Here is a 26,725-nt window from a genome sequence, read left to right on the forward strand (position 1 = left end):
AATCCTTTAATATATTTTTAAAATTTGTGTCATTTCAAAAAAAATATAAATTTTTTAAAAAAAGTGGTGCATCTTAAATTAATAATTTATTGTAAATTTGTGTTTTTTTTCCTGCATTGAAATTTTGATGATGCAGTCTTGTTCTGTAACCGCATAGTATCATATTGTAAACAAGTCATTACACGTACATATTCCTGCTGATGCATGCTTCACTTCGGGACAATGCACTTGTTAAGACCTGTCAGTGGACTTGACCACTGATGGGTTATAACTTGAATTTTATGTATTTATTTGGAAAATAACATAATCAATATTACTTTAACTTTGTTACACAATAGATGAAACATGTAAGAATGGTTTTTCAAAATTTTCTTCTCTTCTTTCCCTATGCTTCCACAACCCCCTTCTTTTCATTCAATGCCCCCTAGTTACACCCAAGGCTACTACTGTCCCCCCATCATTCCAGCACTCCTCAGGAGGCACTTTGGGAACTTTTGGATAAGTGAAAGGATGCTGAAGTCAGAAAACCTGATTTGAATCCCAATTCTGCCATGTAGTAGCTGTGTGAACTAGATTAAGTTGATTCTGTTCTTTAGGCCTCAGTTTCCTCTTCTATAAAATGAAAGGGTTGGGCTATATGATGCTTAAGTTCCATCAAGTTTTAAAATTCTGTGATAATCAAATAATTTATCAAGATTTACTATACCCACTCTTTTTGTGGTGGCAAAGAATTGGAAATTGAGAGGTTGCCCATCAATTGGGGAATGGCTGAGCAAGTTGTGGTATATGAATGTAGTGGAATACTATTGTGCTATAAGAAATGATGAACAGGCTGACTTCAGAAAAACCTGGAAAGACTTATATGGTACGATGCCGAGTGAAGTGAGCAGAACCAAGAGGACTTTGTACACAATAACAGCCACGTTACACAATGACTAAGATTGTTAAACTGAACCCTTCTCAGCATTATGAGGATCTAAGACATCTCCAGAGGCCTCGTGATGGAAAATGCTGTCCACATCCAAAGAAAGAACTATGGAAGTTGAATCGCTATCACTTATTTTTACCTTCTGTTGAGTTTTGTTTCATCTTTCTGATGGTTCCTCCTATTGGTTTTAATTTTTACTTACAACTTCACTAATGTGAAAATATGTTTAATGGGTATGTAAATGTAAAGCCTATATCAGATTGTGAGCCGTCTTGGGGAGGGTGGGGTGGGGGGAAAGGGAGAAAAAATTTTCAACTCAAAAGCATATGGAAAAAATAAAAAAATAAAAAAAATAAAACATTTAAAAAACAAAAAAAAGATTTACTATACCCAGAGGCAGTACATGAAAAAGCTCCAGACTTTGGAGTCATGATAGACCTGGATTTGAATACCTTCTAACACTTATTAGTGATGTTTTCATGAGCAAGTCACATCACTTCAGTTTCCTAATCTGTAAAATGGGAATACCTATAATACCTACCTCACAGAGTTGTTGAGAGGAGTAAATGAGGGATAACATGTGTGCGATGGTGGTAGAATATACTCCAAGGATTCCGTGTGGAGCTGAGCTAAGCTTGCTCCCCTTTCCCCCCCACCTTCTGCTAAGCCCTGAAGGATGTCTAGATGAGCAATTCCTTGGTACTTGTGATGGCAGCAGAGAACTGACCACTCAGCTAAGAAAATCTATCCTGCTCTGACAGCTAGGTAGTACAGTGGATAGAGGACCAGGCCTGGAGTCATGAAGACTCATCTTCGTGAATCCAAATTTGGCCTTGGTCACTTTACTAGCTGTGTGACCCTGAGCAAGTCACTTAACCATTTTGCTTCAGTTTCCTCATTTGTAAAATGGGCTGGAGAAGGAAATGGCAAACCACTCCAATATATTTGCTCAGAAAACCCCAATGAGGTCAGGAAGGGCTGGACCAACTAATACGAACAAACAACACCATCCTACTTTAAAAGGAGAGATACTTCTACTCTTAGGCTCTCTCCCTACTGTGTGCCAAGCCTGTGGGGAATGCTGTGAGGCTCTCTTAGATTTCTAGTGACTCAGACAAAGGTTTTTCTTCCCTGCCAAGCACAACAGCTGTAGACCCAGAGAACTGAGATCACATCTGCTGACCTAGATGAACCCAAGAGTGGCCCCAAGTCTCCTTCTGACTCTTTACCTTTGCGCTTCTTTCCTTGATTGCAGTGAGTAGTGACTGAGTAATGACTATGAGAGGTGGGTGTTTTGGAAGTGGCTGCCTTGGGAGTCTAGGAGTTTCTGGCTTTCTTAGTCAATGCTATCTGACAGGAGAAGGAGGAGGTTTCTGCAACTATAGCATTCTCAAAAGAGATGAATGCCCAACAGGAAGATGGGCTCAATTCATACTCTGACTTTCCATGGTGGGGATGGACCTTGAAGTAGTTGGCTAGCCAATATAGACCTCATGTAAATGTAAAATGGCAGATTGGCAGCCCCACTAAAAATTTCCTGTTTTGATGCTTCGAGTCTCCCGGGACAGCCTGACAGGCATTGCGGCTTACTATAGCAGGTTTATGTCTTGGCTTATGAGTCTTTTGCATTTTAAGCATTTCTTTTGTGTACAGAAAATAAAATCTGTCTTATATTTGACCTACCTTGTATATTGAGCACCCTTCTGATGCCCTTTGATAAGACCTTAGACATGAGATGAAATTAAGGCTGTTTTAAATGACTTTTTCCAAGGCTTTGGGGTGGGAATGAGGAGACATAAAAAGCCAGAGATAATGAGAAGAGCCTGGTCCCACTTTTCAGGTTCCCTCAAGACTTAACTCATCATTTGTGAGTCCAGACCTTGGTTGGGAGAAGGTCTTTGACTGGGAAGGAGGGAGGTGGGAGAAGGTGCCTAACTGCCTCTGGGCTAAGCAGTTCTGTCGTTACATAGGTACAAGCGTGTTGCAAGCCAACACACATGCCAGCCGTTATCATCTTTTAGTCCTCTTTGTCCTTGGTAGCCCACACCCAATTAGTCACCAAATTCTATGGATTCAACAAATAGAATGTCAGATGCCTACTATGTTGTTGTTGTTTGTCCTTCATTCTTGAAGAGGACCAACGACAACAGGATGGTGATATCTTGACTTGCAAGTAAATTGGAATTAAGTGAGGCAGAGCTGTGAAAAGTCATCAGCCTCGCTGTCTCCTCCAGTGATTGGAGTCCAGGGGCAAGGCAAAGATCAGGATGAAAGGCTTTGGCCCCAGAGAGACAGCATGGAGTAGAAAATAGAGAACTGGCTTCAGAGTCAGCCTTGGGTTCAAGTCCTATGTCTGACTACTGACCTATATGACCCTGGGGAAATAATTTTACGGCTTAGAGTGCCTGACAACTCTCTTTTGTTTTTTGTTTTTGTTTTGTTTTTGGGAGACAATCAGGGCTAAGTGACTTGCGCAGGGTCACACAGCTAGTAAATATTTTAGGCCGAATTTGACAGGTTCTCCTGACTCTAGGGCCAGGGTTCTATCCACTACACCACTTAGCTGCCCTACCTGGCAACTCTAAGACAAATCAAAGAACAGTTGAAAATATATATAAGTAAAGGAAGCTTCCTCCTATACAGTTCCCTGTACTGATAAAATCATAGGTCTAGACCTCCCAAAAAGTATATGGCACTGTGCTAGGCCTTGGATAAGACAAAGAAGAGTAAGACTTAGTCTCAGCCCCCAAGGAGTTAGTAATATAGCTGGGAAGAAAGGCCGAGTACAAAAATAAATATGATACAAATTATTAATACGTAGGGAAGATTAACAAACAAGTCCCTAGAAGATATAGAGTAGAGTTCTTTGGTAGAGCACTGCTGAGACAAGAGTCAGGATGGTAATCTTTTTTCTACTTTACAGGACTAGGCAACGTATTTGTGTGTGTGTGTGTGTGTGTGTGTGTGACTAGAACATAGTCTTGGTAGGAGAGAAAGAAGAAAGGGAGAGGCAAATCCAGTGAGAGAGAGTACAGAGACAGAGAGAAAAGAGGAAAACAGGCACAGAAGAAGAGAAGGAGCCACATGAGATAGAGATAAGAAAGAGATGCCTATGGTGGGGTGTAGTCAGGTACCAATGAAAACTGCTTTGAGAAACAAAGATTCTGAGAGTTAAGGGTTCTCATATCAAAAAACCCCCCCAAAACAAAAAAAAGCAAACAAACCCCAAAACAACCCCATAAATTTAAGGGAAGTTTGTCATTAACATCCTTTTTCTTTCTGATTCCATTTTTCTATATTGACCTCCTCTCAAATGCTTATTTTATATTCTGTTTTCACAGGATCTTTCTTAGTCTTGGCTTTGGAAAACTATTTAATAAAGTATCAAGTTTTCTTTATTTCTTTTTAATATTAACTAGGAAATTGTCAACAAAAATGAATACTTCCATATACAAAGATGGACAGAAAATGAAATTATACATGAAACCATAATATAGTTTCTTCCTTTTAATAGAATAGGGATTGAACAGATGATTTCAATTATATAGAAAACTGGATGAGGAAACTCCCTGTACTGATGCTGGTGAGTGCCTTATCTGCAGCTGATACTTTTAAAGAGCTGACCAGAGCATAAGAGGTTAAGTTTCATGACCCGTGTCACACTCAGAGTATGTTTTAGAAGCAGGTCTTCCTGACTCCAAAGCCAACTCTCCCAACTCCTCCACACTGTTTTTCTTTGACATGGTTTTATCAATAATGCTTTGCTTGTCTGTACCCCTTTGAACTCCCTTCAGTCTCCTCTAGATATTTATATTTCGAATGTTTCACTGACACTGTGCTTTCCTTTCTTCCTCCTGTTCAAATTTTTTTTTGCATTTCTATCCCTGTACTCCATAATCTCTCTGCCAAATACAAGCTCTTTCTTCTAACAAAAATATAGTTAGGCAAAACAGATTTGTAATATTATCGTCCTGTCTAGAAATGTATATCTCACTCTTCACCCAAAGTCCATTGCCTTTTCACTGACAGGTGGGAAAGCTTGCTTCGTCAGCAATATTCTGGAGTTGTCATTGGTCATTGCATTGATCAGAAACCTTTCAAAGTAATTTTTCCTTTGCAATGTTACTGTCATGATATATATTATTTTCCTAGTTCTGTTCACTGCATTCTACATCAGTTATCCAACTCTTCCCAGGTTTCTCTCAATCTATCTCATCATTTTTTATGGTGCAATAATATTCCATTATATTTATGTACGGTAATTTGCTCAGTTATTTCCAAATTGATAAACATCCTTTTAGTTTCCAGTTCTTTGCTGCTTTAAAAGAGTTACTATAAATATTTCTGTAGATAAGGGGTCCTTTTCCCTCTTTTCTGATTGCTTTGGGGCATAGGCCTGATAGTGTTATTGCTGCATTAAAGCAGATGCACAGATTAGTGACTTTGAGTATACTTCCAAATTGCTCTCTAGAATGGCTGGACAAATTCACAGCTCCATCACCTGACAGTACGTTACTGTCAGGCTTTTCATTTTGAAAGGGGCTCTTGGAATTCTTGAAAAATCTTTGGTATAAAAAAGAATGAATTTTTAATAGTGAAATTCTAGGCAAAGACTTTTTGAAAGGTCACTGGGGTAACTATTTTTTTTGTGTGTGTGTGTGGAGGAAGGGTGGGTTGAGATGAACATTTATCTTTGTATTTCTCCTTATGCCTATATCTATTCTTCATCCTCACCATGGCCTCTAATCCCTCCATCCCTCAATACTACCTCAGACCATCACCCCTGCTCTGGATACAGTCTTCTCCTTTTCCAATCTTGAATCATGGGTAAGTAAAATCAACTCTACACTATCCTCTATTCTTGGGTACCTTGTTCCTTTGTCCAATCCCAAACCTTTTCTTCTTTCCTCAAGACCCACGTGCCCTCCTCAAAACTTCTCCTGTTGAAGACCTTAACTCATATTTCACTTAAAAAACTGAGGCCATACTTCTAGGGCTATATCCCAAAGAGATCAAACAAATGGGAAAAGGACCCACATGTACAAAAATATTCATAGCAGCTCTTTTTGTGGCGGCAAAGAATTGGAAATTGAGAGGATGCCCATCAATTGGGGAATGGCTGAGCAAGTTGTGGTATATGAATGTAACGGAATACTACTGTTCTATAAGAAATGATGAACAGGCTGACTTCAGAAAAACCTGGGAAGACTTACATGGTCTGATGCTGAGTGAAGTGAGCAGAACCCAGAGGACTTTGTACACAATAACAGCCACATTATACAATGACTAAGAATGTTAAACTGAACCCTTCTCAGCGTTATGAGGATCTAAGACATCTCCAGAGGCCTCGTGATGGAAAATGCTGTCCACATCCAAAGAAAGAACTATGGAAGTCGAATCGCTGTCACTTATTTTTACCTTAAGTTGAATTTTGTTTCATCTTTCTGATGGTTCCTCCTATTGGTTTCAATTTTTACTTACAACTTCACTAATGTGAAAATATGTTTAATGGGTATGTAAATGTAAAGTCTATGTCAGATTGTGCACCGTCTTGGGGAGGGTGGGGGGGGGGAGAAAAATGGAGAAAAAATTTTCAACTCAAAAGCATATGGAAAAAAAAAATTAAAAAAAAACCAAACTGAGGCCATTTGCTGGCAGCTCAATCCATCTCACAGTATTTCCCTATCTCACTCTCTTCCTTCACTTCAGTATCTAATGATGAAGTGGCTGGCTGCTTACTAAGGCCAACTTTTCTACATAAATCCTTGATCTCACTCCCCACTGTCTGCTCTAGAACATTAGCCTTACTATCTATCATTTCTACACTCTCTAATTTTCAGTCTTTCTCTATCTACTAGTTCTTTCTCTTGTTGTTCTGTTATTTTTCAGTCATGTCTGACTCTTTATGACCCTACTTGGAGTTTTCTTGACAAAGAGACTGGAGTGGTTTGCCATTCCCTTCTGCTCATTTTGCAGATGCTGAAACTGAGGCAAACAGGGTCAAGTGACTTGCCCAGGGTCACCCAGCCAGTAAAGCCTCTGTCTGAGGCCAGATTTGAACTCAGGAAGATGAGTCTTCTTGACTACAGGCTTGGCACTCTATCCACTGTGCTACCTAGCTGTCCTCTGTTTTTTCCTTATTACTTACAAATAAACCCGTCTATCTTATCCTTAAAACTGTTACTAGATCTTGCCATTCCCACCAGCTATCATCCCATATCTTTTTTCCCCTCTTCAGCTGGAAAAAAATCATGTACAATGGGTGCCTCCACTTTCTTTTGAGACTTTTTCCAACCTGTCTTTTGATCTCATCGTTTAAAAAGTTATTTCCAAAGTTGCTAATGATCTCAATTGGCAAATCTAATGATTTTTTTTCTCAATCCTAATCCTTCTTGAAAATTGTTTCCTCCTGAATAACTTGCTTTTCTCTGTGTTTTCATGACTCTGCCCTGTCTTGGTTCTTCTGCTGCCTGCCCAACAATTCCTCAGCTAATTTTGCTGGATTTTTATCAGTGCCATTCTCACTATCTATGTGTGTCCCCCCAAGGCTCTGACTTAAGCCCTCTTCTCTTTTCTCTCTAGAAGCTGCCATTTGGGGATCTCATCAGCTTCCATGGGTTCAATGATCATCTCTATGTATATGATTTCCAGAGCTATTTATCCATCTCTAGTCTCTCCCCTGAGTTTAACCACATGTCACTGACTGTCTACTTGACATTTCAAACCAGATATCCTGTAGGTATCTCACACTCCATATGTCCTAAATATAACTCATTATTTCCTCCCTCCCCCCCCACCTTCCTTCCCTTTCTAACTTCCCTATTGCTGAGGGAACCATCATCCTTCTAGTCACCCACCTTTAAAACCTGGGTGTCAGCTTCCACTCCTCTCTTTTTCAATCTACATGTGGAGGAAGTTACAAAATCTTGTACTTTCTTTCTTTCCTAGATGGTTGGATTTTTCCTCTTCTTCCTACTCACATAGCTAGTTCAGGCCCTCTCACCTCTCACCTGGAGTACTACGATAGTGTTCTTACTAGACTCTGCTTTGAGTTACTCCCTATTCCAATCTGTCCTTCATGCAATTGCTTAAGTGATTTTCTTAAAGCATAGCTTTGACCATGTTGCCCTTCCCCTATGAATATAATGTGTCCCCCCCATTCCCTAAATTCTAGTGGCTCATTATTAGCTCCAGGATCAAATATAAAGTCCTGTATCTGACATTTAAGGCCCTTTACAATCCTTTCCTACCTTTCCAGTCTTTTCACAGTTTACTCCTCTCATGCAGTTTACTCTCCTACTTGTTACTTGAACAGGACATTCCGTTTGCCATAGCTTTGTATTCATAATCTCCTTTGTCTGGAATGCAATCTCATCTGCCTCTTGCCATCCCTGGCTTCCTTTGAGCCTCTGCTCAAGGCCTTTCCTGGTCTCTCCATCTATTAATACCTTCTCCTCTAAGGTTACCTTCCATCCACTCTGTATTTATTCTGTATGTACTGATTTATATATGTAATTTCCCCATTAGAATGTAAGCTCATTGAAGTTAAGAGCTGTTTTTGCTTTTTCTTAGTATCACTAGTAATTAACACGGTGCCTGGTATGCAGGAAAAACTTCATAATGCTTTTTGATTGATTTTTATTGTCCTTGAAATCATACCCATAGGTTACTATTTTCTTCACCAATTAGTTGAACTTTTCCCAAGGTTAGCCATGTTTGATTTTTAATCATCATTAAAGGAAGAGTAGGAGATCTGGGTGTCTCTTTTAGGCTCACCAATAAATCCTTTGATCTGTTTCTACCTTTCAGTCTTCAGTTTATCAGTCTGTTGCCATCTTATACCCTACGGAACTTCTACTGAAAGAAGTTACCAGATATAGTAACTTCAGAGGACTGAAGATGAAGAATGATTCATACCTCTCACTACTAGGTGGTAGAATACAGGTAGAGAATTGAAGCATGTATTTTCAGGAATGGCCAATGTATTGATTTGTTTTGCTTGATTGAACTTGTTATGTAAAGGAGTGTCCTATTTTGTGAGTGTGTATAGGGATGGTCAAGAGTCACTGGGAAGTGTTAGTGATATACTAAGGGGTACAGTGGATCGAGTGCCAGGCCTGGAATAAAGAAGGCTCATCTTTCTGAGTTCAAATCTGGCCTCAGACACTTACTAGCTATGCGACCCTGGGCAAATTACTTTACCGTGCTTGCCTCAGTTTCTTCAAATATAAAATGAACTGAAGAAGGAAATGGCAAACCACTTCAGTATATTTGCCAAGAAAACTCCAAATGGGTCACAAAGAGTCAGATATAATTAAAAAACAACTGAAAGGGATACAAAAAATAGAAGAGCATTAATAAAACTTTAATAGGAAAAAAAGAGAGGTTACTCCTCTCTGAACCTTTTTTTTCCTTTTAAGTAGTTGTCTACAGGTATTTTACCTAGAGAATGATGTAGTCTTGCTTTCTAACAATATAAACATCAGAAAGTTCATTTAAATTTATTACAAGGAATAAACTGATTACAAATAAAAAATTAGTGGGTTTTATGTGAATTAAACTTAGTGTCTAGCACGTTGTAGAACAACTGGGGAAACACAATTAGGAAGATTTTTTGAGAGGAGTAATGAAATGCCAGTTTGAGATTAAAAAAAAATACTCTAATTTTATACTGCATTGTGGATACATTGTACATAAGTCTGCCAGAAATGACATGGTATATAAGACAGAAGAATGAATGAATGAATTTCTTATTCACCTGGAATACTTAGTGAGGGAAATACTAGGACACGCTGATAGATGAACACTTGTTGGTTGTTAAGTATTTATGACACAGAAAGTCAATCTGAAGTCCTGCAAGATTTAGGGAACTGGATGAAAAGGATTGAGTCAGATTTTTGTGTATTCATGCTTATCTTCTTAAAGAGAATTCATGTGTGGTAGGTCAGGACTGTAATGTTTTGAGAAGCCTTAGCTAGAGAATTTCATGACTATTACCAATAGTCTCCTTCTCTGATGGGTGCTAGGCTGCCCTGACATTCTCTTTGAGAAACAAACGCCTTCTTCTCCTAAGACTTTCTAGCCAGTGTTACTAATAGAATGACCAAACAACACAGAAACCTATAGATGCCCGGGGGACCTTTGCCATTCGAAAACAAAGCCATTCCTGGAAACCTGTGGGCTCATTACTCTGTCAAATGTTGCTGTGGTTTTCAGAGGCACAATCCCAACAATCTCACTAGATGGAAGGTTTGGGGTAGAAGAGATCTGCTAACAATTCTATCTGGGCCAGACAAGTGAGAAAATCTCTGATGATTTCTTCACATAAACTCATCTGTTCCCATTTTAAGAAACATGAAACAGTTGTCCATTGAAGCCAAACTCTTCATCTCCCTAGCCTAGGTTTTCAAAGTACTTGGTGTCATTCTGGTATTCTTGATTCTCATCTACAGTGTGGAAAACAAATAGCCTTTCAGGCAAATCTCATCACATGACACAGCCGCAGTTATCAGTTCAAAAGGCTTGTAATCAACTCATCTGCTCCTGCTCTGTTTCATCTTGCCTCTCTTGACGTGACAAGTCTCCCTCTTAACTCACTCTACACATATGTCTATATGTTTAAAAAGCTTCAGGCTGGGGCTGGTTATTCCCTCTCTTAAAAAGGCAAACCTGTCTACAATTTGTGAAAGTAATTCTAACATCGGCATGCCTCAGATGTTGTTATGTCCCATGCTCTTATTTTATCTTGATTAAGGCAAGTGTGAGCTCTTACACAGAAAAAAGAAGGATTTTGCTAAGGGCAAAAAATCTTAGAGATAAAATAAATTTACTAGGCAGAAAATCCTAGAAGATTTACAATTATTTTGGCAATTGAATTTTTTCCCCTATGCGTGCCTCACTGCTTTATTATTTAAGAAAACGTAGGGGATCACTGATTTGAGCATTGAAAACAGCCAGAATCCAAAGTATCTACAACAAAGGGACAAAATAAAAATGTTGGTGGTAGTGGGGGCAAAAATGTGATATGTTTTGTGAAAATATTTTCTTTATTGCTGGTTGATTAGAACATAGTCATGTGTCTCTCTACCAGGTAGGTCTTTTAAAGGACATAGGATTACTTTTAATCCAATGTCAATGCAATTTGTAGAGACAGTTCTGTTTTTCTTCACACTTCAAGGATTTCAATGAAAATCTCTTTTTCTCAGACAAAAGGGAGAAGAAAACCTGCATGATATCAAATAACAAGTCACATAGTGATAGGTTCTCTGTTTTGACTCAAGATATTTTCTGTTTTTGTTTTTTTTCCCCCTAAAAACAAACAACCTCTAAACTCAAAATGTGTTTGATATTTTTCTGATTCCAGGACTATCCAATCCAGAACTGTTTTCAGATCCTGACAATTTAACTGGTTGCTTTTTTGACTTTAATTTTTTTTTTTAAGTTTAGGAGGCTCAATAAAACTGCTTAAAGTTGATCTTCACAAATGGAGAACTTGCAAATATGCTCATTAGGTGAGCATTTGCAAAGTCTGTAGCATTAGCTTTGAAAACTGTGTAGACCTTGGTTTGGTGCTCCAAAAGAGGCATGCTGAGCATGCCTACAGAAAGGCTGCCAACAACTCTCTGCCAATCAAGTGTTGCTGTGAGTGGTGGAAGTGGGACTGAACCCAGAGGATGCCATTGCCAGAGTTCTCTGACTTTACTCAGGGCTACAAAGTGGGCAAAGTGATGAAGGTGGAAAGGGCCAGGAAGGAGGCTAAACAAGGAATCAATGTCTCCTGTCCTCATTTCTCCCCAGAGTCTTTTTCTGAAGAATATAGAACACTTTTTGTGGGGGCTCAGGTGGCAAAATAGGCATTAGTTGTAAGAAGCTATCTTTTTTGGTGACTTTTGGGGCAAATGACTTTGGAACATAAAGTCAAGCAGGCAATAGGAAAGTGATTACTTCCAAACCTGTCCTTCATAAAATATCAAAATGGCCCCAGAGAATCTGCAGTGTTAGAATTCTCATTTGATAGCAGGGTTTCTTAACTTAGGGTTCATGGGCCCCAAAGACCCATGAATAGATTAAATAAACCTGGATGTGGAAAAAAATCACATCTTTATTTTTCACTAACCTAAAGTGAAATTTAGTTTTCCCTTCAATTATTCAAAGACATTATTCTGAGAAGGGGTCCAGAGGCTTCTCCAGACTACCAATGTCATAAAAAAAAATTTAAGAACTCCTGCTCCACAGATAATTAAACTGAAACTCAGTTCTGAGATCCCTGATCAGAGTTGTTGCTGTAGAATACTCAGTCCCTCTATGTGGAGTGATTTTGGGCATCAGAATCAAACTAGGTCTTTGAATTCTTGCTTGGCCTGGTTGTACACCTGAAATGTGCTATGGAGGCCCTATACCTCTCCTGCTTTCTTTCCCTCTGCCCTCATACCCTCTGTCCTCAATTCCACGTCATCTTTTCCTTGTTCTCTGCGTAGCACGAGCAGTGGTATTTTTGTAGCAATATGAGTTCTAGAATTTACTTTTTCAATATCTTCCTTAGAAACACCACAGTTCTAAACTATTCAAAAGTAAGAATCCCTGTCTTTTGGATGTGGTTTGCCCCCTCTTACTTATTATCTATGCAGCTCTATTCCTTTGCTCTAGTCCAACATATCATTTCCCCACTCCCATGTCCATGCATTTCCCATTCACCAGCCATAGCTCCTTTTAAATTAAAAACTCACCTTAAAGCCCAACACCTCCTCCGAGAAGCCTTCCCTGATTAAGCAGGATGAGGAAACCTCGGAAGCATGACTGACAACACTCCCAGTAAAACAAACACACACAAAACCCCAAACAAACATAAAAACTCACAAAAAAGAGAAAAGGACATATTCTCTGCTTTTGGATTGTATGCTCCCTGAAGATAAGGATAATGTTTGTAATAACAATTCATCAATCAGATAACGTGGCATAATGCAACTTTTAAAAAATGGTATATTAAAAAAAAGCCCAAAGAAACAAACTCTCTGGGGATGTACACTATCATGTCTCCTCCTGGGCTTTTCCCCTCTAAGTTTTACCTTTCTTTCTTTTTCCCTTTTTCCTTACCTTGCTTTCTCAGATTCCTGCAAGGGGAAGCTAAAAAGACTGATCATTCATCGATATGGGAAGGACATCTCTAAGTCAGTACTAAAACCCTATCCTGAGTAGCATATCCTGTCCTCCTCCCTCCCCCCTCACACTCCCAATTGATATTTGCCATGTATATCTACTTAGTTATTTTGCTCATTATTAAGAATAACTAGGTGTTCTGCTCTCTGGGAAACAGGTATTTCCAGGGCAAATATGTGTGCTATGTATGAGTAAATGCCCAAAGAATTTAGTGGAAAGCCCTGTTGAAAGAACCAAAGGCAAAGTTCCCTGAAAAGACTCACGTAACCACTACCCAGTATGGAATGGAGCCCACACAGATTAAGGGACTTGCTGAAGGTCATCTGGTGTGAGTCAATTACAGTAGAAAATAGAAACCACGCTCCTGTTTTGCTACCTTCCCAGGTTCATGATGATACAACTTGTAGAAAAGTGAGAGACCCAGAGGCATATATTGACTGGAACAAGCAAAGGCATGAGATAGAAAGGCAACTGCTGGCACTCAGGGGAAAATGATGATCAACTACCCAGAGTGCTACAGACGCCCCTCTCGTCACTGCTGGAAGAATACCAAAACCCTTCTTTGGATCCCCTGAGCAAAGCATTGGTTTTGTGGTTGCAAAAAAACGTACCTTCAACTGCAGAACTCAGTTTTATGATACCTTGAACAAAAACAAAAAATGGCAGTTATATAATGGCCCCAAATTACCCTTCCAGTCTTCTATAACACATGCTTCAGGTCTAGACTTACAACTATTAGTAATCAGAGAGTTTGTTTTAATCAGAATATTGACTTAGAAAATTTAATTTCTTTTAGTCCAGGTTAAGAGTGCATTAGTTTCCTCTTGTCACTTTTAACCTTCCAAATTAAAACACTGAGTAATAAAAGGTATGAGAAAGAGATCTCAACTGTCTTTGGAGAAAGCAAAACCCAAACCTTGTATAAGTAATGTGTTAAAGCACTATCAACCTGGAAAATCCCACATTTTAGGTTGGGTAAGGAAAAAGAGAAAGGAAGCAGGAGAGGGGTAGGACCTCCATAGCTTGTTTCAGATGGTCAGCTGAGCCAGGCATAATTTCAAAGACTCGCTTTGCCTTCTAACCATTTTGGAAGAAGGTTTTTGTTGAAATCTGTCAGGGTGTCAAATTTTGTATTGTGGTTTAGCAACTGGTTTCTCTGAGGTTGTTGGGTCACAGACAGTATTTTCAGTTTGATGTTTTCCAAGCCCTTCTGGCTTTATCCTCTGGGCAAGAGTCCAATATAGTTCTTGAGATGAATTTAGCATAACAGTGCAAAATTAGAATTGCAAGGTACCTCAGACGTCATGTAGCTCAATCCCCTTATTTTAAGATGAAGAGACTGTCATTAGTGATGGGGGACCAGAAAACAGACTCTGGACTCCAGGGTCCTTCCCATCAAATACTCTAAATTCTGAGGGCATTTGGATTTTAAGGTTATACTTTGTTGTATTCCAGACTAGAATTGTTTTTTGATATTACACATCAAATTAAAAATTTGAGGCTACTTCTGTATTCCTATAGCTTTCCTATAGTTACTTTAAAGTCTATATAAAGGTGAAGGCAGAATGTCTCTGGAAAATACTGGACTTGAGAAAACCGGACATAGTTCAGGAGCTCAAGAAAAATAAATCCTTCGAAATGGCCATTATTGAGGAAATCTTCAAAGATCCATAGGATAGCCAAAATGACAGGGCCTGTACACTCCTTGGGCTGAGGGTGTGGTTTTGGCTCTTTCATGGACTGGAGATGAAGCAAATTCAAAGGGCTCTTTAACTGCAGCGGGTAAATTCAGCATTGGCATGTATCCACCTTGCTTTTCAAAACTGATGATGTCAACTTGTTCTCCATCATAACTTCCAAAGGAATATACCACTCTTCTGCTATCCATTACATTCCATTTAAAAAGAAAAAAAAATCAGTAATGGACTTTCTGCTTCTTAGTGCGGTATTGAGAGGAAAATCTTAGGAATGTAGAATCGTCTCTCATAAGTAAATCCATATTTAGGGATTTTGGTTTAAGTGAATAGTCCAATATTATTAAGAGTTGTCTTTTCCTGTTATTTTTATAGGGAAAAAATGTCACCCTCCCCTTTCCTCCACATTTATAGTTTTCTTAGGTCTTAGAAAGGCACTCAAATGTGACTTTGGTGCAGGAACTGTGTGGGAAACATTAGCAGCAGACAGATCAACAGGGTTTGCAGCCCAAACAGATGCAGAAGTGACTTTATTGGAACAAGGACTTCAGACAGCCCAGAAAGCAAGCAGGCAGCACCACAAACAGTACATAGCAGGTTCTTTAGGCAGCAACACTGTTTTTTAAATCACAGGAGTCTCCATTTATGAACAGTGTGGAAGGCTTGGCTGATCATTTTCTTTGTTCTTATGTTTCTTATATAATTTTAGCCATGCCACCACATGCGGGGTAGTACTGAGGGCAAGTCTTAATTTTTTGAGCCTCAGTTTCCTCATTTATAAAAAGGAGATGATAATATCTACTTCATAAGTCTGTTATATAGTTTAGATCAGATAAATGTAAAATCTAGGCAAATCTTAGGCAAAGGTAAATGTTAGCTATTATTATTATCATCATCAAAATATTGACTTCAAAAAGATAATGATTTCTGTTCCAAGTTCAGAGCTTATTAATCCCCTCTAGTCCTTTTTAACAGTCTGAATTAAACCACTTGACATAAAAACATGACCACAACCTTCATTCCTTTCACTGCTCCCACTCTGATTTATATTAACTCTCCTCTTGGCCCTTGGCATGACCTTTGGTTCTTTACAAATCACTATTGTCCCAGAACATCTTCATTCTAGCTTCATTTGCACTGAAGCCCGGCTTTGACCCTTTGGTTTTAGCACTTTCATGTTTCATTAGCTACTGTCCCGAGGTTCTCGTCTTCTTGATTTTCCACTATCTCTGAAGTGTGAATCCTCATACCTAGGGAACTCTCATCAACCGTATTTCCCTCTTCTGTTCCTCAGGCTAATGAGTACCCCTAGTACACTTCAGTAAATGCAGCCGACTTCACCCACTACAAATTCATGGCTAACAATTTAAGTGGAACTCTTGATGCTGCTCAATAATCTTTCTGCTTAATTCTGACTAAGCACTTTCTCATTCTCCAAAAGTTCTAAACTTTCTCTCCTCTCTCTTTGCAGAGAATTTACAGCCTTCAACTTCACAGAGAAGATTGAAGCTACTCATGGGAATTTTTTCAGCTCCTCTCTTCTATTCTTCAGGTAGCTAGGTGGTACAGTGGATACAGTGCTGAGTCTGCAAAGGAAGACTCATCTCCCTAAGTTCAAATTTGCCCTCAGACACTTACTAGCTGTGTGGCCCTGGGCAAGTCACTTAACCATGTTTGTCTCAGTTTCTAATCTGTAAAATGAGCTGGGGAAGGAAATGGTAAACTACTCCAATATCTTTGCTAAGAAAACCCCAAATGGGGTCATGAAGAGTTCTACATGACTGAACAACAATTAACTACCACTTCTGGACCTGTGCTCCAAAGAGATCAAAGGAAGAAGAAAAGGATCTATAGGTACAAAAATATTTAGGACAGCTTTTTTCATAGTAGCCCAAAATTGGAAACCAAGGGAAATTCTAATCAATTTCTGTTGATGAATGGCAAAACAAATTGTGGTATATTAAATGTAAGGTAATATTATTGTACTATAAGAAATGTTGAAACAGACAGTTTCAGAGGAAACTGAGAAGATCTCTATGAACTGATACAGATAGAAGTGAGCAAAACTAGGAGAAGAATTTATACAATGACAACATTATAGAGAAAAATAGCTTTGAAATTCTGATCAGTGCAATGATAATCCATGAGTACAGAAGGCTGAAGATGAAATAAATCACCCATTTCCTACCAGAGAGGTGATGGATTTAAAATACAGAGAGGATCATACAGTTTTGGGCATGGCCAATATTTTTGCTAGACTATGTGTGCTTATGATGAGGTTCTTATTTTCTGCTTTATTTACTTATTTGTTTATTCATTCACTCATTTATCTACATATTTATTTATTCATTTGTTTGTTCAATGGGGGACAGTGGGAGGGACATATTATAATGCATGTAAAAAAATAAATTTATTAAAAATAAACGTGCTCTCTCAAAGACTACCAATCACCTAACCACCAAATTTAGTTACCCCCAGTTTTCATTGTCCTTGCCCTTTCACCACTTTTGGCATTGTTCAGTATGCTTTCCTTTTACTATTCTCTTCCCCCCTTGGTTTCAGAGGCCTAACTATTCCTTTTGTTATTTCTCAAGTTGGCTCCTTATCCTCTTAAACCCTTAAGGTGGGAGCTCTTCAAGGGTCCTAGATTCTCTCCTTGACATATAATAGATGCTTAATAAAAGATTGTGGAGTTGTTGATATCTTTTCTCTTCTAGGCAACTTTATTCATTTCCACAGCTCAACTACTACCTATAGGTGACTCTCTGATGCATGTCTCCAGTTGGGACTTTTCTTCTGCATTATTTCCCCATAGATGTCTAACACTAGGTTCATTAGCTTTCTCCCTAAATCTGGTCCTCCTAGTGATTTCAATCATTTCCATCTGTAATATCATTCACCCCATCTTCACATTCATATAAACTAGTGATCTTTGATTAACCCCTCTCACTCATGGCTCATAATCAATCAGTTCTCAACCAGGTTTATTATTCTTTTCAAAAAATTCTACTATCACATCTCTTGAATTTCTTTCTGCTATACTCACTGCCATTATCTTAGGACAGGCCCTCATTACTATCCATGTGGATCAATGAATACCCTACTTAAAAAATCTTCTCACCACCCCATCTCCTGTTCCAATCTCTCTGTCACACTGCTGTCTATATAATCTTACATGTAAATCTGATCACCTCATTTCTCTGTTCAAATCTTCAATGGCTCTCTATTTTCTACCAAGTAAAGCTCATTTTCCTTTGCTCGGGATTCAAGGTCTTTCACAACCTAACAATACTCAATCTTTTGAGCCTTATTTCACATCTCTCCATACTCTATATATAAGCCAGACAGGACAACTCTCTTCTCATTCTAAAAATGTAGCATACTCACAGGTTCTTCCTTCTGTCTGGAATATTTTCCATTCTTTTCTTCTCCTTTTGAATTTTTAGCTAACAACAATTAGATTTTATACAGAACTTTAAGGTTTCCAAATTACTTTACAAATATTATCTATTTTATCTTTATAGTAACTCTGAGAAGCAGGAATTATGATTATCTCCATTTTACCAATGAGCTTACTGAGGCACACTACTGAGATTAAGTGACTTCACTCAGAGTCATACAGCTAATAAGCCTCTGAGACTGGATTTGAACTCAGGTCTCCTTTACTCCATGACCAGCATACTTTCCATTGTACTATCTAGAGAAGGGAGGTACTTCAGAGGTCATCTAGTTTAATATCCTCATTTTATGGGTGAGGAAACTGAGCCCCAGAGATGCTCTGAGACTTTCCCAGGTTCACACACTAAGTAATAGAATTGGAATTTGAACTCCAGTCACCTGATTCTAAATCTAGTACACTTTCCTTTGTACCATACCACTTTAAGCAAAATTTAATTTTCAAATAATTCTGACCTTGAAAAACATTAAATAAAACTAGCATTTTCATATGAATTATGGAACCAAAGGAGGGGATTCACATAAAATTGGGAATCTCTATTTTTGTAGAGTATGCTTTTTTAAAAAAAGTATATATTCAATTCAACACATACTTTCAAAGCTATCCTGTTTGTCTTTGAGTCCTTCTCACCTGCCTTCTGTTTTCTTCTCATCTTGGGCTCCCCCAATGTCTGGGCCTCTTTTCCCTTATCTATCCCTCCCAACTGAAAAGGAAAAAGAAAAGCTAAGTCATTGTACCAAATATGCATAGTTAAACAAAATAAGCTCTCCCATTGGCCTACCACACTACTTCTTACCTATCCTTTAAAGCTGATTTCAAATGAAGACTTCCCCAATCTCCTTGGTTGGTAATGTCTTCTGCTATCAGATCTCTCATACACTTTGCTTTGAAGTCTCTAATGCATTCATATAATATGGTATATAATAGTTATTTTTGTTATTCTCTTAGTTCCCTACTAAGCTTTGAGTTGGTTAAGCCCAGCTATAACACAGTTTCATGAAGAGAAACAGTATTCAAAATGAGGGAGTAGGTAATTCTACTGTATTTTCTCTGGGTACCGCATTTTAACAAGGACATTAATAAACCATAGCTTGTCCAGATGAGGATAACCAGTATGAAGAAGGGACTAGAGATCCAGGTGACCTAAAGTCATATGAGAACTTTTAAAGAAACTTGAAATGATTAGCCTGGGGTAGAGAAGACTTTGGAGAGGGGGTAGGAAGGTTTGGGAAATGCGGATTGTCTTCCAGCATATGAAACACTGTCACAGGGCAGTTGGATTAGCCATGTTATACTTGGCTCAAGAAGGTTGAACCCTAAAAGTAATGAATAGGAAATGTAGTGAGGCAGATTTAGGTCATACATGCAGATATATGTTACACAACATGTGAAACTATCCATGAATAAAAGAAGTTGATCCAGAAGTCAGCAGGCTACTTATTATTTGAGGTCTTCAAGCAGGGGATTAGTTGTAGTAAAAGATATTCCTTTCAAGGAATAATTGATGTTTCCAATTCTGGAATCCTATAGTTCTGTGAATCTATGGAGAAAGGTGAGAAGTCCTCAGGATAATCCTAGAATTCATTTGTGGGACCCTCAATTAGCAACTACCCTAGAACTCTCTGACTGTGGCTTGATTTTAATTGTACCAGTGATTTTATTTGAAGCAAAGGACCCTAGAAACCCAGCAAAAGGCAATATTGGCTCAAAATTGAGCCTCCTTGTATAGGACTATTGAGTACTTTGTAAAGTATAAGAGAAGTTAACCATTCTGTTAAGCGGGCAGTGCAGTAGGTTGACAGCTGAACCTCAATCAGCAAAACCTGATTTCAAATCCAGTGTCAGGACTGTGACTTGATAGGTTTGTGACTCTGGGCAATTCATTTAAGTTTGGTCTGCCTCTGTTTCCTCATCTATGAAATTGAGATAATGATAGCATTAATAATAATAATAATATAATAGTAGCATAATACCTCTTAGGATAGTTGTGAGGATCAACTGAAATAATATTTGTAAAGCACTTTGTGAATCTTAAAGCACTTTATAAATGCTATCATTATTATCATCATCATGTAAATAATTCAAAAAAAGGAAGTAAGAAGATATTCCCATATATAGCTATATGATAGAGTGCAGGGACAGATGATAATTCTGAAATATGCCTATGGAGTGGAATTGGGGAGAACTTTCCTTGAGGCTGAGAAGTGACTTATGGGTGATTATTTCTGTGTGTTACTGAATTACTTAAATTTTTTTCCCCCAAAGCTGAAATCTTCTAAGATAGCCAAATGCCTAGGTAAGGTATTTGACAACAATTAATTTTGTTATTCAATAACTCTACTATCAGAAAATTCTTCTTGGTTTATATTATATTCACTTCATCTTGTTTAATTTTCTGTGGGCGTGGAGAAGCAAACTTTACCATTCTCCATTTTTATTTTCAATAGTCTTTTTTAGCTTAAAGATCCTTCAGTTTTCTTTTTTCTTATTCTTTCAGGTTTTGTTTTCTAATATTTAAATAATTGCATTTTTCTTTTGTTTCATTCATCACCTCATGGCCAGCCTGAGGGTAATGAACTGTATACTTGGCTAGTCCTTCCACATTCAGCACACATAGTGTATTGCTAGGACCATATGTGAAGCATTTTTAGCTTGTAAAACCTACCAGAACACATGCTTTAATGACACAGCTTCTGAGAACCTAAAGGTACCGTAAAAGTTAACCAGGCAACTTAAGTGAATTGCTGAGAGTCACAAACCTATCAAGTGTCCAGGTCTGGATTTCAAATCAAGTTTTTCTGATTGAGGTTCAGTTCTCAATCCACTGCGCCACCCGCTTAACAATGGTTAGCTTCTCTTATACTTCATAAAGTATTCAACAGTCCTATACAAATAGGCTCAATATTGCCTATTGCCTTCTTTTTTTGGCTAGGCAATGGGGTTAAATAACTTGCCCAGGGTCATACGGCTAGTAAGTGTTATGTGTCTGAGGCTGGATTTGAACTCAGGTCCTCCTGAATCCAGGGCTAGTGCTTTATCCACTGTGTCACCTAGCTGTCCCGCCCCCCCATCATATTGCCTTTTGCTGGGTTTCTAGGGTCCTTTGCTTCAAATAAAATCACCAGTGTAATTAAAATCAAGCTATAGTCAGAGAGTTCTAGGCTAGCTGCTAATTGAGGTACAGTAAAAGTACTCTGCTTTAGGTGAATCACTGGAAGTCAATAAACTACTCAGATGAGATTAATTAGGCTAGTCATTCATATGGGAAAAAATAAGTGGATGAAAAAATGCATATTGACCAGTCAAATAGCAAACATTTATTAAGTGCATATTAAATGGGGGTACTGTATAAGATGCTGGGATTGTAAAGACAAAAATGAAAAGTCTTTGTTTATGATATACTGTTGTATGAAGAGTCCATTAAGTTGCTCTATCAATACGTATAATTTGAACTAACACTGCAAACTAACACCATGAGTTTGGCCTAGAACTGAATAAGAGAGCAAGTTTAGTTATATTTGGGAAATAGTATGGTGCACTCAGTGATCTCAGAATGCTTCCTGACATAAGAAAACCTATCATTTGAACACCAGTCTTCTTCCTGATGAGGCTATATGGCTTCAAGTCATAGAATACTACAATCCCTAAAGAATCAAAATGGGGAAGGAGACAAGATGGCAGAGTGAAAGCAGAAACTTGCTTGAGTTCTCCCCCAAACCCCTCCAAATACCTATAAAAAATGTTTCTAAACAAATTCTAAGGCAGCAGAACCCACAAAAAGACAGGATGAAACAAATTTCTAGCCCAAGACAACCGGGATGGTTGACCAGAAAGGTATATCGCGCTGGGCTGGGAGTGCAGCACAGCACAGCATGGGCGCAGGCTGCAGCAAACCTGGAACAGGCCTCAGAGGACTGAATCGTGGGCAACTGTGGCGGTTTCCAGACTCCTCAATTCAGGAATGCCAAAGACAACTGTGAGGGTCTGTGGGAAAAAAATCTGTTTCTGTGGTGCTGAGAGAGGAAGTGGGGGTCTCAGATCCAGTTCCCTGAGAGCTCGGCCCTGGGGTGGGCAGATGCTTCCTGAGCTTCCAGACCACAGACTGAGGGGGAATCAAGTGGCTGATCAGAGGGGGATTGCAGGGATCTCTCTGCTTGTGCTGAGGCAGGAATCTCTTGCTTTGCCTGTGCTTGGATCTAGGTCACAGTTTTGGACGGGGGTCCAGGGGTGAGAAGGAGCACTGGCAGAGTGAAGCTTGTAGTGACTGTGGACAGGACACCTCCTTCACAGTTCCAGGACAAAAAGGAGTGCTTGTGGTCACTAATAGACCACAGCACAGTCCAGGAAAGGAGTAAACACCTCACCCCTTTTCATACCACATTGCAAGAACTGAAAATTTACAGGTCCCTACAAGTATCTCTGAAAACAGCTATAAACCCCCGAAGCTAGGGACAGTACATTCTCCACATTGGAAGCAGACTCTTACCTTAACAAAGGGTTTAAAACTCAAATAATTGTCCGGGATCATGAGCAAGCAGCGCAAAAAGAGTCAGACTATATTATCTTACTTTGGTGAAAAAGAAGATCAAAATATACAACCAGAAGAAGATAACAAAGTCTAAGCTCCTACATCCAAAGCCTCCAAGAAAAATATGAATCAGTCTCAGGCCTTGGAAGAGCTCAAAAGGGATTTTGAGAAGCAAGTAAGGGAAGTAGAGGAAAAACTGGGAAGAGAAATGAGAGTGATGCAAGAAAATCATGAAAAACAAGTCAACAGCTTGCTAAAGGAGACCAAAAAAAACTGAAGAAAATAACACCTTAAAAAAACAGCCTAACCCAAATGGCAAAAGAGGTCCAAAAAGCCAATGAGGAGAAAAATGCCCTAAAAAGAAAAATTGGCCAAATGGAAAAGGAAGTCCAAAAGATTACTGAAGAAAATACTTCCTTAAAAATTAGAATAGAGCAATTGGAAGATAGTGACTTTATGAGAAATCAAGACACTGTAAAACCAAATGAAAAAATGAAGAAAAAATGTGAAATATCTCATTGGAAAAACAACTGACCTGGAAAATAGATCCAGGAGAGAGAATTTAAACATTATTGGACTATCTGAAAGCCATGATCAAAAAAAGAGCCTAGACATCATCTTTCAAGAAATTATCAAAGAAAACTGCCCTGATATTTTAGAACCAGAGGGCAAAATAGAAATTGAAAGAATCCACTGATCTCCTCCTGAAAGAGATCCCCAAAGGAAAACTCCTAGGAATATTGTAGCCAAATTCCAGAGTTCCCAGGTCAAGGAGAAAATATTACAAGCTGCCAGAAGAAACAATTCAAGTACTGTGGAAACACAATCAGGATAACACAAGATTTAGCAGCTTCTACATTAAAGGACTCCAGGGTATGGAATATAATATTCCGGAGGGCAAAGGAGATAGGATTACAACCAAGAATCACCTACCCAGAAAAACTGAGTATAATCCTTCAGGGGAAAAAACAGTCATTCAGTGAAATAGAGGACTTTCAAGGATTCTTAGTGAAAAGACCAGAGCTGAATAGAAAATTTGACTTTCAAATACAGACTCAAGTGGAACATGAAGAGGTAAACAGGAAAGAGAAATCATAAGAGACTTATTAAGGTTGAACTGTTTACATTCCTGCATGGAAAGATGATATTTATAACTCATGAGACCTTTGTCAGTATTAGGGTAGTTGGAGGAAAAAAATTACATGTATGTATAGGTAGATAGAAAGATAGATAGATAATCCTGTGGTGAGCTGAAGATTAAGGGGTCATAAGTGGAGAATAAAATTAAGGGATGAGAGAGGATTATATTGGAGAAGAAGAAAGGGGAGAGGTAGAATGGGTAAATTATCTCACAAAAAAAAACAGAAAGAAAAGCTCTTACAGTGGAGGGGAAATAGGGAAGGAGTGAGAGGGAATGAGTGAATCTTATTCTCATAGGATTTGGCTTATGGAGGGAATAACATACATATTCAATTAGGTAAGGAAATCTGTCTTACCCTACAGGAAAATAGGGGGAAGAGGGGACAGAGAGCAGGGGGATGATAGAGAGGAGGGCAGATTGGGAAAGGGCGTAATCAGAAGCAAAACTTCTGAGGAGGGACAGGGTCAAAAGAAAGAATAGAATAAATGGGAGGGCAGGATAGGATTAAGGGAAATAGAGTTAGTTTTTCACAACATGTCTACTATGGAACTGTTTTGCATAACTGCACATGTATAACCTATATTGAGTTGCTTGCCTTTTCAATGAGGGTGGGTGGGGAAGGAGGAAGGGGGAAGAATTAAAACCTAAAGTTTTAAAAACATATGTTTAAAAAAATGTTTTCACATGTTACTGGGAAATAAGAAATACAGGAAATGGGGTACAGAAGTCTGTCCTGACCTACAGAAAAATAGAAGGGGGGAAGAGATAGAAGAGAGGACAGACTAGGGGAAGGGATATTCAAAATGCATGCCATCTTGGGGTGGTGGGAGGGGGGAGATGGGGTAAAAATTTGGAACTCAAAATCTTGTGAAAGTGAATATTGAAAACTGAAAATAAATAAATTTATATTAAAAAAAGGAAAAAAAAGAATTTTCCTTTTAGTGAGATGTGGGACTCAGTTTCTCTCTCTCTCTCTCTCTCTCTCTCTCTCTCTCTCTCTCTCTCTCTCTCTCTCTCTCTCTCTCTCTCTCTCTCTTTCTCTCCTCCCCTTACCCCCACCTTCCCACCCACTGAGTTTTCTCATTCCAAACAGAAGAGTTCACTCACTATGTATTATAAGGTATTTATTTTCCTATGTATACTTTGTTTGATTTATGTTTTGCTATCAACTTGGATAAATGAGCTTATTTGTTATTTGTTATGTGTGTTCCTTGTGGAATTGGCATCTGGTGGAAAGGGAGTCAAGCCGTGGATATTTAGCTTGGGGCCCTCCTTTCCCATTAAGGGATAGCAATCAGGAACGTAGTTTGAATCTAAACATTACTTCCCTTGGACTAGCAGTATTTAAGGGAGCAGATAGATATAATTCTAGCCTGGTACCCTTCTCTTTGAAGAGAGTGGAGTGGTCAACCTCTGGCCCCAAGCTCCTGCTTCCCCTTGAAGCAGAAATCAAAGTTTCTTTTGGAGAAAGGTGGGGAGAGGAGATGCTAGAAATACCTATTCTTGCTTATTTGCAAGCCAAATCTAAACAGACCCATGTGGACATACATAAACTGCATGGACAAAACCAAAACCATATCTATACACACCGACCCCTTACATTTTATTTTTTTGTATTTGCTAGCCTCAGTGTTTTAGTACAGCACCTGGTACGTATTAAGCACTTAATAAATGCTCCCTCTTTCATCCTCATGCTCTTCCCTTCTCTACCTCCCTTCCTGCCTCTCTTCTTTATCTGTATCTAAATAATAATAATAATAAAAAAAGAATCAAAATGGTGGGAGATCCAAAAGACAATAGAGAAATGCATAGTGGGTATAAATAGACTGGATCATATTGCTATTGATGATTTACATGCAAGAAGTGGCATGAAAGACATCAACGGAGATCTACCAGAGAAAGAAGTGGGTTAATAATATAGCAAGAATGAGTGATGAGATGGGATAGATGGTGTTGCTAAAATATTCAAGGAAAACCTCCAACACATCGGTTAGAACCTCTATGGAGGACTTAAGGAGAAACATGAACAAAAAATTGACATAGGATGAGAAGATATACTCTAGTTGTGTATCTATACAGGTTTTGAGAGTAAACTCACTGATGTTATAGGCCAATGGAAGTGGTAAAGATATATTACTGTCCATGTTCCTCTCTGGTTATTTCTGCATTGCAAAAATCTTATTTATACATCCCAGCATTATATTTGTTTTTTCTGAAAAAAAAATACTCCCAGGATGCCAGTGCTTCCTATTGTCTACCACAGTGATATGTTTTGTTCCAGGTTGCTTTTTTGTTTCCAATTAATTTTGTTCTTCCTTTCTACATGCACAATACTGCCTAGATTGTAAAGGTGTTATTTGTTTTAGGAAACAAATAGTAGATTAAAAGTGTGGGTTGGAGAGGGAGCAGCAGATGTGAACATACCTTTGATCTCTCATTCTTGGGGGATGGGACGGCAAACACCTGGTGGCAGTAGAAATGGTAACAAAGCCCTGGTACTGACGGGGCTTGCCCTTAAAGAAGGCTGTATAACCAATAATGAAAGCTGAATACTCTTAATGGCTGTATGAGGGGAAGGAACTCAAGGACTGAGAGCTCAATTATTGAGCTCTGGCTAGCTTGGTCACTATTTAACATGACAATTTGTATATAAATATGCCAGGGGTGTGTGTGTGTGTGTGTGTGTGTGGTGGAGAAAGAAGAATAGAGAGCTCCATAACCGAAAACTAAAATTAAGTATTTTGTACACTTGAAAAAAATACTGCAAAATCCTCCAGCTAGGCATGGATGCAGAAATGCAATTTTCAAGCTAATTCACAGA

The 26,725-nt window shown here is 38.7% G+C and overlaps 1 protein-coding gene across 9 annotated transcripts in view; it reads right to left on the reverse strand.

The window, feature by feature from the left end:
* The window catches only part of DLGAP1 (DLG associated protein 1), a 1,123,488-nt gene that overhangs the window by 152,770 nt on the left and 943,993 nt on the right, over positions 1-26,725 (reverse strand). For 6 of the 9 annotated variants that reach the window (XM_078153489.1, XM_078153491.1, XM_078153488.1 and 3 more), the window contains one exon: positions 13,696-13,725. The exons of the other annotated variants lie outside the window; for them this stretch is intronic. In XM_078153489.1, the coding sequence (XP_078009615.1) occupies positions 13,696-13,725 (30 nt within the window). The remainder of the gene's footprint in view (positions 1-13,695; positions 13,726-26,725) is intronic. 9 annotated transcript variants of the gene reach the window in all.

The sequence above is a fragment of the Phascolarctos cinereus genome, unplaced genomic scaffold (assembly GCF_003287225.1).
Source record: "Phascolarctos cinereus isolate Bilbo 61053 unplaced genomic scaffold, phaCin_HiC Scaffold_4;HRSCAF=312, whole genome shotgun sequence".
Taxonomy (NCBI): Eukaryota; Metazoa; Chordata; class Mammalia; order Diprotodontia; family Phascolarctidae; genus Phascolarctos; species Phascolarctos cinereus.